Source organism: Tubulanus polymorphus, chromosome 8, assembly GCF_964204645.1.
Source record: "Tubulanus polymorphus chromosome 8, tnTubPoly1.2, whole genome shotgun sequence".
Classification (NCBI taxonomy): Eukaryota; Metazoa; Nemertea; class Palaeonemertea; order Tubulaniformes; family Tubulanidae; genus Tubulanus; species Tubulanus polymorphus.
Window position 1 is genome coordinate 9999539 of NC_134032.1, and position 12662 is coordinate 10012200.

Here is a 12662-nt window from a genome sequence, read left to right on the forward strand (position 1 = left end):
CCTGAGTTACATAGTTTCTGGTTTGTTTATTCGGCTTAATGGAGTTATTGATATCTGGGCTGATTTTAGTCGTGCTGTTTTTGATGTCGATATTTGTCTCGCGTATCTTTAGAAGATGCGTTTTAATGAAGTTGAATTTAGTTTAATCGACATTTAAAATCAGCAGATGATTATTATATAGAAATCGAAAAGAAGTTTCTAAATAAGTTCAAATACGTTAGACAAATTGTTGCCTACACGTGGCCTATTTCATCAATTTACGGGTAATTTGAACTTTTTTGGAATTCGTAGATATGCCTTAAATGCTGTATATTTTCATTTTGCGAGGTTTTTGTAATTTTCTCTGGGGTCTAAATTGCATTTCGGCGCTTAACCCCCTCTGGCGGATTTTCTCCGAACTAAAATCACAATAGATCATTTGTTAAGATTTTCATATGGTCAGCCATATGAAAATCTTTTGCCTGCGGCAGTGGAAGGATTCTTTCTCTGACAATTGATGGTATAGTAGAGGACAGGTATTTAACTGTAAACAATGTGGTTATTAGTTTACTAAATTATTTTTAAGCCTGACTATAAAGTGGTTGTTCCGGGCTCGAACCCTGTTCATTCGTATGATTCACTTGGCTCGCGGGAGGGAAAAAATTTTCTCCGAAAAATTACAGAACATTTCAGAATTTTATTTTCTTGTATCCTCAGGACGCTTCCCCGTTCTGCGCCAAAATTCATGTCGAATTTTCGTCGAATCGGCCTTTTGCCTTTGATACTGATGAAGATACATCAATTTCTCTTTTCATTATTGTCCAAACACAAAGCAAACACAAGTAAAATGTTTTTTCTTTTTATTTGAATATATATGCGTTTTATTGGTATATTCTTAACAATATATACTCCGTCGTACAAAACACTTACACTGGGACGCGAGGGACGGGTTTTCTTTAAAGAGCCCGAAAAAGGACACATCGAGAATTTAGACGACTTCGACCGTTTTCGATTTCGGGGTAGAAAATATATATAGAAAATCTCGCCGATAATCAATAATCTGAGTACGAATTAAACTACGATCGTTGGGGATACTACACGTGACGTCACGATACGATAACTTATTTACGACAAGCACGGCGGTGAAATAGCAGCAGCGGTTTCGCGAAATACGTCACATATTATTCGTTAAGCACGTCATACAACATGCGTCCAAATTCTGTCTTAAGATTAGAGAGCTAATTTTGAAGAAAGAATTTTCTAATTCTAGCCTGCCATAGATTTAGAATAGGTACGTATATGAGTATACTTTTCGCCCTGTCAGATATGATATAAAGAACTTTCCACTTATCGTAATGTAACTACAGGGTCCCTACAGATCAGTCATTCCTGGATATAAGGAGTTTTCAAGAGCATTTCGAATTTCGTGGAAGCGCCTGCATCACTTTCATATCCCAATTACAGTAGACTCCTCCGAAGTCGGTACTGTTTATCTCGGTAAACCGTTTATTCGGTGGTTTTGTAAGCAAATTCTTATCCCTAACACTACCTAAACTCGGTTTCTATAATCCGGTAACCGCCTAATATAGTAAAAACAAATCCAAACTGCACCGATTAAGGCGTAGTCTACTGTATAACTACAAACATCTCTAAGAGCCTATTTCTCAAAATAAGAGTTTCAAAGGAGTTTCAGGCATTTTGCTTAAATTAAAGATTTTCGAGCACCTTTGAAAGCATTTTCGTTTAGGAAGGAGTTGTTTTAAGGAATCGAGGAATCGCAAGGACCCTAAATATTTATAAACTACAATGATTACATTCACCGATTATACAAAATTAAGCAAACACAATTTACCCACAAAATTCCACCATTGTTTGATATAAATGTATTGGTTTTGGATTCGGCTTGATGAATTGATTTCACCGTTTCGATAATCTAAGATAAATTCGATAATCAAAATAGGTGAATTTATCAAATTTTGATGAACACAAGTATTATCCCACGATACTAAAATGACTAATGAGTTATTAGAAAATATTAGAAATATTTCGGGTGGTTCCCTAACGCCCTTCTTCAATCTAAAAAGCCTCTTCGACCTGCTTCATTTGAGACTGAAGAAGGGCGGTAGAAACCAACCGAAATACTTCTAGTATTTTGAATAGACTTTTAGTCATTCAACTCAGGTGGGATGCTAATTGTTTCATCACGCATATAGATAATAGTTCAATATTGATCGTTGTGTGAATGGCTATTTTTTCATGAAATGAATACGTATGCGCTTCATGCGCGTTGTGCGGTTTGGTATTTTATCGCCAGGGGTCGCGGGAAGTAGCAATTAAATGGAATATCATGTGTCGTTGTTTCTTTAGCAGCAGGTTGTTTTGGTGTTTATTTTGATGACGTCACGCTCAGATCACCGGTAGCAAAGCGTCCTCGTAAACTCTGGAATGAATAGTGAAATGACATTTATCAGAGAATGCAGGCGTTTTTTGGGAAGATTATTACAATATTCGCCAATGAGGCGATGATTAGTCTGCGTAGTCTGATATTCAACTTCAGGTTTCTCACTAGAGGGCGTCGCTGCAGCTTTCTCAGTGGTATTTCCACCTCATAATGGCTATACTATGCAATCATAGGTAAGAAGCGACACTGAATGCGTTACCAATAGGAGGCGACACCATACAATTCTCACTAGAGAAGACACGGGTTCACCGCTAGGTGGTGACGCTGTTGGCTTCTCTGTTGGAGAAAAAGGGTTCTCTGTAGAACCTTCTAGAAGGTCCACTAATGGGTGGCAATACAGGGTCTTACTAATCGAAAGACGGAGAAAGATCTTCAGTAGGACCGATAGTTCTCACTAGGGGGCGGCAATGCATGTTCGCAGTGTGATGACTTATTCTCAAAAGATGGGGACAGAATGAGTCTTTGATTTAGGGCGTACCATTGTGCCACTTTTGGAAATTGGCTGATAGTGTGAATCGCGGTCGATTCCTATGATATGCCTTTTTTGAAAAAGTGCCCCTACTTCAGCGCGCTAGTAAAAATTGGACCCCGGTCGCGCCGCTGTATTTAGGATAGGGGCGACACTTCTGGGTTCCCACTAGGGGGCGTCTTACCGTCGTAATTAACTCGGCCGTCCCCGTCACGATCCGCCTCTCTGATCATCTCCTCGACCTCGGCGTCCGTCAACTTCTCCCCGATCTGGGTCATTACAGTTCGCAGTTCATTAGCATCGATATAACCGTTACCATCCCGATCAAATACCTGTCGAAACAATGACCGATTACACCGGACAAGACAATAGACTTTTCAAAAATCTGTTTAATTTTGCCGCGAACTAATTAGTTTTTAGCTTTTATTTCTGTCTTTGTGAGAATGTGTATTCGGGTATTCTACTAGTACGAGACATGGGTAAATCGTTTCTTGAGAGCGAAATTAATCTAGATTAATCAATTTTCCAAGCGAAAGCTCGGTAACTGTCGTACGGCAACACAGCGAGACATCGAAGCGGATAAAAATAGGCTGTAAAGCCTTCTATGGATCCGTCGATTGATGATGACGATGATGGTGATGATGGTCATCGTATTTTTTAACAACTTTTTCACCAAGGGAAGGGCATTGTTAGCGGGCTCGATATATCTTTTTCGTAATAAGTTAGAGACCAGAGATGAAATTTCGAGGGCATCGCAGCGCATCGTATTCGTCTACATAAAACGTGGTTTTAGTTCAGCGAAAATCCAACAGAGGGGGTTTGACATCGGAATACCCTTTTGACCCTAGAAAAAACAACAGTAACCTCCCGAAATCATAACGCACAGTATTGTTAATATACCTATGAATTACAAACATATTCAAATTACTCGAAAATCAATTATTTAGGCAACGTAATTATATGTCTAACGTTTTTGAGCTTACAAAGAAACGACTGTATTTTATCTGGAAATCATGGAAATTTTTCGTTACAGTGCGCGGGAATATAATGGTCGTTTCTAAATAAGTTCAAATACGTTAGACAAATAATTATGTTGCCAAAGTAGTTAATTTACGAGTAATTTGAATGTATTTTGAAATGGGAATATAATGGTCGTTTCTAAATAAGTTCAAATACGTTAGACAAATAATTATGTTTCCAAAGTAGTTAATTTACGAGTAATTTGAATGTATTTTGAATTCATAGATGCACGTATTTAAAAACTTTGTATATACATTATTTCTTGAGGTTTTTGTAGTTTATGTAATTGTACCCCCTCTGTTGGATTTTCACTGAACTAAAACCACAATAGATCCTTTGTAAAAAGAATTCACACATATTTTCATATCGTAATCGTGAATGTGAGTCGATAATGCTACTGTGGCAGTTCTTGGAGTAATCATTTGATTACTCCAAGGGCAGTTGAAGGATTCTTTCTCTGGCAGTCGAGGGTACGGGTTTGGTACAGGCATGTTAATGTTTATACTGTATTCTATTGATGAAATATCTATAAAATCAATGACGTATTCATCGAAACAGTGATTTCTAAATTTTTAATGAAGGAAATGATCTTGGAACACAATTGTAACTGGTTTAGATGCTGAATAGAGGATAAACGTGTGTTTTTCCAAGTTCGAACCCCGATTTATTCACGTGTATGAAAATACCGTACCTTGAACGCCTCCCTCATCTCTCGCTCCTCGTCAGCCACTTCCATGTACTTACGCGACATTAAATTCAGAAACTCGTCGAATTCGATACTGCCATTTCCTGGAATAGTTATTATTATTAGCTACGTATATCATACGTCATTTCGGCCCATAATCCCGTGAACACCCGTGACATTTGCTGCATGAAAGATTGTACGTCATCAGTAGGTCGTTGTAGGTCAATTTTAAAGGAAATCATACGCACAAAGCTAAGGCAGATGAAAAAGGATAGGAAACATCCTTTGCTCGGTTGGGATCAGGGCTGCGGTAGGGACCGAGACTAAAGTGACCCCTCGGGTAGAATAGAAGATGAGCTTAACGCTGATGCCGAAGCGACACCTAATGAGTAGAACTTAACCATAATTTATTGACAGCAGCGACCCCTGGTGAGACGCTGCATTATCTTGGCAATACGAATATAGGAATATATTCATTACACTCCAACCAATTCCATGAGGAAAACAAGAGTATTTACAATTATTTACAAAAGATAGAATGTAAAAGCATCTTAAAAGAATATTACAGACGTTGTTAACAACATCCCACAATACAGAGGTGACCTCTAGTGAGTAGAAAGCAGACGATAATTCCCTCATCGCTTCAACAGAAGCGACACCTAGTGAGTAGCACATACACTAAATGTCATTGACAGGGTGACCACACTAGCAGGAAGAAGAGATACTTAAGCAAAGGGCGTTCTCTTCATTCCTGTCTGAACCGATTTTCGCACCGCGATCATTGCCGCGCAGAAATGTTGACAGAACCAGCGCAAATCCTCCGCGCATATTACCACGCACACACACACACACCGCAGAGCGCTGCATTGCAAACCCTTCAGGCGAAACACGTTGTTATTACGTAACCGATCATTTGCCTGTAAACTAGGTCGGAGACTATTCAATAATTGAGATACTCTGATTACTCCGGGAAACTTGATCAAATCGTGAGAATTTTTTTGCCGGCGTCTTTCTTTCAGAAACGATTCATCGCCGCCGGGTCCCTGCTGAGACATTTTTGTTTCTCTGGAGCAGCAGACGAAACAATTCTCTCTGCTGCGCAACAGACGAGATCTGCGTAACATCATAATAAAAAATTGATCTCTGTATTAAGATACTTGAATAATCTGGTGCCAGTTGCTCAAAAGTTGGTTAGAGTTAACCAATGGATGACTTAGTGACAATAGAAGTTGCATTGTTACTATGGTTTTATCCACCTTATAGCAACTGGCCCTAGGTCGCCAAGTTCTTTTTTGGTTCTTTAAGGGTCGTTATCGCTGTAATTGTATTGAAAACACGCTTCTTTTGGTCGCTAGGGGTCGCTTCGACTAGTAATCTCAATGGAGCAGTCTCTCAAGTTTTGTTCTAGCTTTCTAGCTCAACTGGGCTGCTGGCATTGCGGTGAATGGGTATGCCTGTCCTCTAGAAATCACTTCAAGAATTCTCGGTTGAAGGAGTTCACCATCTCCTGCTTTTTGCCTCGGGTGGAGTGGGGGTGGTCAATGCCGTAGTAAATGGCCCTGCTGGCATCTTCTACGAAACAACCCGGTAGTGTCACCGGATTCTGTTTCTATTGCAAATATTTTGGTCGCTATAGGGACCATGTCTTCTAGAAATCCCAGGGACACGAGTTCACCAAGTTCTCTTAATGCTCGTTTTTATAGATTTCATTTTCTATCTGTGTCTTAGCCGAACCTACCGTCTTTATCAGCTTGTTGGACCATGGCTCTAATTTCTGCCTCCGTCGGATTTTGGCCCAACGCTCGAAGCGCCGTGCCCAATTCAGTGACGCTTATATTACCGTCTCCGTCGCGGTCGAACAGATTAAACGAACGTCTGATTTCTGCGCAGAAAAACGTGTATTTACAATCGGACCTCGGGAATCAATAGATTTTTGAACTAACTTTTATTCAAGATTTCGAAGGCTAGAATAAAACGATACCTTAATAAGATAAAATACCACTATTTACATCGTCAGGTGTCGATGATCTCTAGAATGAGATCGAAACGTCGTGTCTTTTATATATTTTTGATTGAATAAATGAATTCTGGTTTTTGAATTCTTTTAATCTGTAAATAGTGGGATTTTATCTTATTATCCGTTCACCACGTTTGAGTGTGGTTATCGTTCTAAAACGATACCTTATTTCTCCTAATCGGCTGGGTCCAGTTCCACAGTTCCGAGTTAAGATTTAACTCCGAGTTAAATCATTGAAAATGAACTAACTTTAACACAGAGTTAACTGTAACTCACAACTGTGGAACTGGGTCCAGGGTAATTTTGTGAAATGCAACAAAATTTGTTATTAGTTCACTTCTATAGCTAACGGGTCTGTTATGGTTTGCTTGATCGTGATTTTAGATTTTTTAAAAAGAAGTGTACAGGGCAAATAGCCGGCCGGCCGGGTCAACTTTTAAGCTGAGCAGAAATGAGAAACAAGGTATCAGTGCTTAAGCCTATATTAAGGTAAGCGATAGTGATTTTGCCTTGTTACAACATTGGACATACCTTCAACCTGTTTTTTCGTCAATGTCTTCGTAGCCTGAAAATAATTCATGAAAATTTAGTTTGTAGTGGGATATAATGTTTTGAACGAAATCGCAATCAAACATGTTTGATCTCGGAAACATTGTTTCCCGAAACCACGTCTCTCGTTTCCAGTGAAGGCACACGGCACAAGGAAACTTGTTTGTGTGCGTGCTGTCGGGATTTAAGAGATGAAAAACCTATATCAACTTAAACCATTATTCAACAATGAAAGTCAGAGGAGTCCAGCAAAAACTGTTAACGCGGGATAATGGGAAAAGCTACACATAAATCTTTGTCAACCAAATTCATATTCTTTATTCATCCACTATAGAGGGCTGAACGTAATGATGCTGATCTAGGGTACGCCAGCTGACCCGTGGTGTTGCTAAGCGCCCCCTGGGGTCGAATTCGGGTTTAATTCGATTTGTCTACATTAACAACGCGATATTAAATGCCAAGCACAGTCACGTGACTGTGTTTGATAATTGTTTCCGGCGGGCACGAATCAAATCATACACCGACTCACGTGCCTGCGCAGATTTTCAGCGCGCCCTCGGGCTCCTGACGTGCCGGGGTAAGTTTTTTTTCTATCGCCAGCCGTTGGTAGTTATTAATACGCGCAATTTCAGATATACTGCTTATTAGATGATGTAATGCAAATCCAATAGTAAACCAACAATGCTGTTACGTAAGGCAAAAAAACGATACCTTGTTTCCCCTAATCGGTCGGGTCAGTTTGTAAACCGCAGCGAAATTGTGTAATCCCGTTCATTTTAGATAGCTGCCGGGTTCGGTAATCATGATTTTAAGAAGTGACATGTACAGGGTAGATAGGCTACCGACCGTGTCAACTTAGCCTATAAGCTTCGCAGGAATGAGAATCGAGGTATCATTTTTGTAGCCTGATTACATTTGTAAATTCTAATTACCGCCAGATTGGTTAACTATCAGAGCGAATTTAGGCGCTGCTATCGGTAATCCGGACACCTGCGTCGATGTGTAAATTGGTAAACTACACAAAAATGTTACCGTTTCAAAACTTTCAAAAAATTCTATAGTCCTGAGGCAGTGCTGTTATTTCCATTTGTGATTTCTAGTTACCGCCGGGGGATAGGCCCCTGTAAACAGATCGTTGCCCGATATGAAAGACGGCGGCCATTTTGTTGGTATTTTTCCATTCGGAATAATACGGATTCACTGACGCTTTTGATTAGGCGCGATGAATCGCTGATAACTTGTTACTGTTTCGCGTGGGCATTGACGCGCATATCGCGATTACAAAGATCAGCTATATTTAATCATTTCATCGGCTTTGAAGTATCTGTCTATCTCATTCTCTCTCTCTCGATATTCTCGGGTGCTTTTGGTCGCCGTTGCCCGCGCGCACACGACACGACAACCCGACGTCGGTTTAGACGGCGCGCGAGCGAATCAATCATTTTTTTTATTGAATGAACTTTATTTCGATTAAAAGCGAGAGAAGTTTTTCACGCGTCTGCCTGTTTTCATAGATCCGGAATGAATGATGTTTTTATAAGAGGCATCGAGGATTTGCTTTCAAATGCAAATGTATATCATAATATGAAATAAATCTAATAGAGACTGATCAATTCATACTCTATCGCCATGTTTTGATCGTCCAGACTTCACATGTGTTCCGGAATTTACCTCTGAAATACGTATGTCTCAATATTTGAAAATGAACTACTATCGGCACACTTTCACAAAGCGATCGTCCACACAGATACTTTATCGCCATTCTTACGATTTTTGATCGTCCAGACTTCACCGAATGTGGTCAGGAATTTACCCGAGATCTTTCTTTTTAATTGAATACGAACTTCACTCAGTCATTTTATCAGGGCCCGGTTCCACAGTTGTGAGTTAGAGTTAACTCTGAGTTAAAATCAGTTCATTTTCATCAACGTTTTAATTCTAGAGTCAGACACTTATATTCATTGCGTTCAGGACCCAGTTCCACTGCAGTTCTCTGAGTTAAGATTTGAACTCGGAGTTAACTCTTACTCACAACTGTGGATCTGGGTCCAGGACTTCACCTAAGACATTTTTGATAGAAACACCAGACTTAAGACATTTCAACATTCATTAGAATGCAATACATATCTTAAGCCGCGATCACACGGTGACGATTCACCTCACGATTCACTTTAAAAAGTTAATACCCTCTCCTTTTTGTTGAGCCTTAAAGTTGACCCCGCCGGTCACCTACGTATCTACCCTAATGAGTTAGCTCGGAGTCAAATCTTAACTCAGAACACTGTGGAACTGGGTCCTGCACGATATTATTCTTCAGCCCGGGTGCAATCGAAATGATGAACTGATTTCAAATTTACTTGCAGTTTACTAATAGTGACCCGGGTCCGAGGCAACGGTATCATTTTTGTTTATTGCCTTAAAGAATTTGGTCCGGATCAAATCGCGGCAAGTTATCGCGGCTCGAAACACACGTACACGCGTATAGGCTAGTATTAAGTCGCACACACCACAGTATTACATCTTGTGACGTCAAAAACGATAGCAGACGATGACAGAGAGAAAACGCTAATCACGACGACGAAATGACGCGCACGATAAATGTCAACTTGTAATGACAGTAGTTTTCTCTAACGGTCTTTTAAGGCAGGAAAACTTAGCAAATTACGCAGAAATAGATAGGTTATCAGCTCATCCTCCTTTCCCCGTGATGCTTGTCGTCAAGTACTCTCTGATGGTCCTGTGTTGTCTCGATCGAGATGCAAACATCTTTAATTAACGCTGATAGGATATTTTTAACTTTGCAATTAGCCTAATATTTCGTTGATACGTCAATTTCTATGTCTGTTAATCTCGTTTGCCACAGTGTATAGCGCTGCTGGACCACGTATGCTTCTGCCTTCCTCGAAGCTCGGAGTAATCGGATTGATTACTTCCGAGCTCAAAGATTTCCAACGACGTTATGAAAATATCCATCAAAGGCTTATACAGACCTATAGTGTTGATTTGACATTTTTAAACGGCAGAAGAGATGAAAAAACTGAGACAGTTCGACGATATCAAAGGGGATCATACGAAGGCAACCATCTTTCTGCAACTGGGAAAGAAGAACAATTTCTTACTGTTCGTTTATGAATATTTGAGGACAGAGAAACTGAGAATCAGTTCAATTTTTGATTCATTTTGAAAAAGTCATAAATTATTTGAGACTGCGTTAACGGGGAACGTACGACCTCCTGTGTGGCAATCGAGGATTCCACTTGTGGCAGGCGAGGATCCACCAGGTTCGCTAATAGTTACTCGGTCTTCCGCGTTCCTTCGATTTCAAATGAAAAGCGTATCAACTTTTACTTGAATAAATCAATATTTTATGAAAACTATACCGATATCTGGTGTAGAAAAATTAAATTGGGTGGTCGTGTCATGAGGATTTTTGAAATCAGCCGTTTTTTCTGTTGTCCATATATAATAGGGGTAATTTGATGATTTCATAGGGCGATCTAGGGCTCCGAGGTTCATTTGAATGACTCGTGCTACAAAAATATGATACCAGAAGTTTCTAATCTTGATACTTAATGAAGTTCAAATTGAAACGTCGAGTGAAATTCAAAGGCTTCACATTTCATAGAAAGTACTTCGATAAATCGGCGACATTGATATCGGCTTACACGCACGGGTAGGTCGCGAACGGTCACGTGTCTGGTATCCAGTCGCCGGTGTACGTAGGTAAATGCCAAGGTCACTATTTCTTCGTAGAAAACAACCATCGTCGTTTTTTAGGGTAAAATTAAAGATGAGTATTTTCCGGCGAGAAATTGACATGATCATGTTCTTTCAATAGTCAAAGAAGAAAATTTTCAGTAAAAGTATCCGGCCCATTACTTTGGAATAACATCAGTGAAAATCTGAAAAACATGGAAAATTCTAAACTGTTCCTAAGAAATTATAGAAAGCAACTTTGTGCTTGATTTTATCATTATTCGAACTAAAACTAAATTGTTTTTAAAATATTCCAGAAAACAACTGGCTTATTAAATAATAATATCTTAATCAAGCTGTTATCATAGTTTACTTTGATTGCATTTTGTGTGTTAAGGGTTGGCTGTGAGCATATTATTTTCTTTATTGCCTTTCTCTTTTTTTCTTTACTCTTTTGTGGGACCTGTTTTATACAAACTATTCCTTAGTTTCTACAGGCCCCTCCAGGTCTAATTCACTGTATTTTGTATTATGCGTTGTACACTATGCTGTAAATTATATTTGAAAAATAAAGTGTTCAAATCAAATCAAAATCAAATCCGCTTAGGATACAACACCTTTATTGTCATCCAAGCCATACCGAGAACAAAGCTATTTACAGCCCCTGCCAGTATTCGAACCAAAAGCCTCTGGGATTCAGGCCCTCCCGGCTCACCAAAAGAACGCCGAGATACAGTGATCGAACACTGTTTGAAAGTTTATCTGGTCGATGTGATTACTAGCCTTCCGTTTTGGTGATTGGTCACTAGCAATAACTATTAATCCAAGAGCTTCCTCGAGTTTTCGAGGGTCGGTCCTTGTTCGCTTAATGGGACTCATCCTAGAGTAGGGCCTTTTAGGAAGAACTTGAACATCTTTTTCTGGTCTTAAGATTCACCGATACGTAATCTCCATATCGTTGCGTAGAGTGGGCGAAGTGCTTTTATTTCATACTGCTTCTCGTAACGAACATACGCAGCGGGTTATATTCCACTGTATTCCAGAATACAGTCAGAAAAGTGTGAATAAGATATTTTCTAGAAGTAACTAATCTAACAAGGTCCAGAATGCCTTTTAAATACTAAGAAAAGCATCATTTTTCAAATCTTTCTTGGGCAGGAACCCCAATGAGCTTCGCCGCCGGCATATCAATGAGCAACAATTTTTACGAATTAGAGTCAAGCTGGATACGACCCTCATACATACACTGAGAAAATGACGACATCGTACTAAGTCAACCACATTTCAGAAGCGGCGGATGTGCGCGCCAGTGACATTCTGATTACGAAAGAAGACACAAAAATACCTAATCACGTCTTTCTGTCGATATAATCTTCTCGCGCGGTTCCCGTGTCTCTATTTGATATTTATCCGGGAGTAACGCGACAGAAAATGCTGTTTAAGACCGGGCACTTATTATAGCAACGCTCTGACGGCGGAGCGCTCGCTCAGCGGTTGCTGCGATGCGGTAAAAAGGAATCGGTTGCTGCCGTCTGCATCGGTGACTTTGTATGCGGGCTGAACTTTTTCTACGCGACTAATCCCTCTCATGTGAACGCCTTGCTCTGACACACACGTACGCATCACTCTCTAGATGAAAATATCGAATAGCACACATTAACTGCGGCCACAAGACGCCCGAAGGGTATCCATTGTTCATGTTCCAAAATACGTGTCCTGTTCAAAAACCGTCTCGCGCAAAGACATAAAATATATAGGAGACGGTAGCATCTGGTGATGTCACTGA

At 39.9% G+C, this 12662-nt stretch overlaps 1 protein-coding gene across 1 annotated transcript; it reads right to left on the reverse strand.

Moving 5' to 3' along the window:
• Positions 1-2214: 2214 nt before the first annotated feature.
• LOC141909580 (calmodulin-alpha-like) lies at positions 2215-7211 on the reverse strand. The gene is made up of 5 exons (XM_074800046.1): positions 7163-7211; positions 6353-6496; positions 4621-4718; positions 3094-3241; positions 2215-2419 (listed from the first exon to the last, which is right to left on the reverse strand). The coding sequence occupies exons 1-5, from the start codon at positions 7209-7211 to the stop codon at positions 2391-2393; spliced, it is 468 nt and encodes a 155-aa protein (XP_074656147.1). The 3' UTR covers positions 2215-2390.
• Positions 7212-12662: the final 5451 nt, after the last annotated feature.

Bases quoted from the DNA above. Each gene is read 5' to 3' on its own strand.
- LOC141909580 (XM_074800046.1), bottom strand. From the start codon at position 7,211: ATGAATTATTTTCAGGCTACGAAGACATTGACGAAAAAACAGGTTGAA. The intron at 4,719-6,352 runs GTAGGTTCGGCT...TAACTATTCCAG, and splicing joins CCAACAAGCTGATAAAGACG to GAAATGGCAGTATCGAATTC. The intron at 3,242-4,620 runs GTACGGTATTTT...TTGTTTCGACAG, and splicing joins AGATGAGGGAGGCGTTCAAG to GTATTTGATCGGGATGGTAA.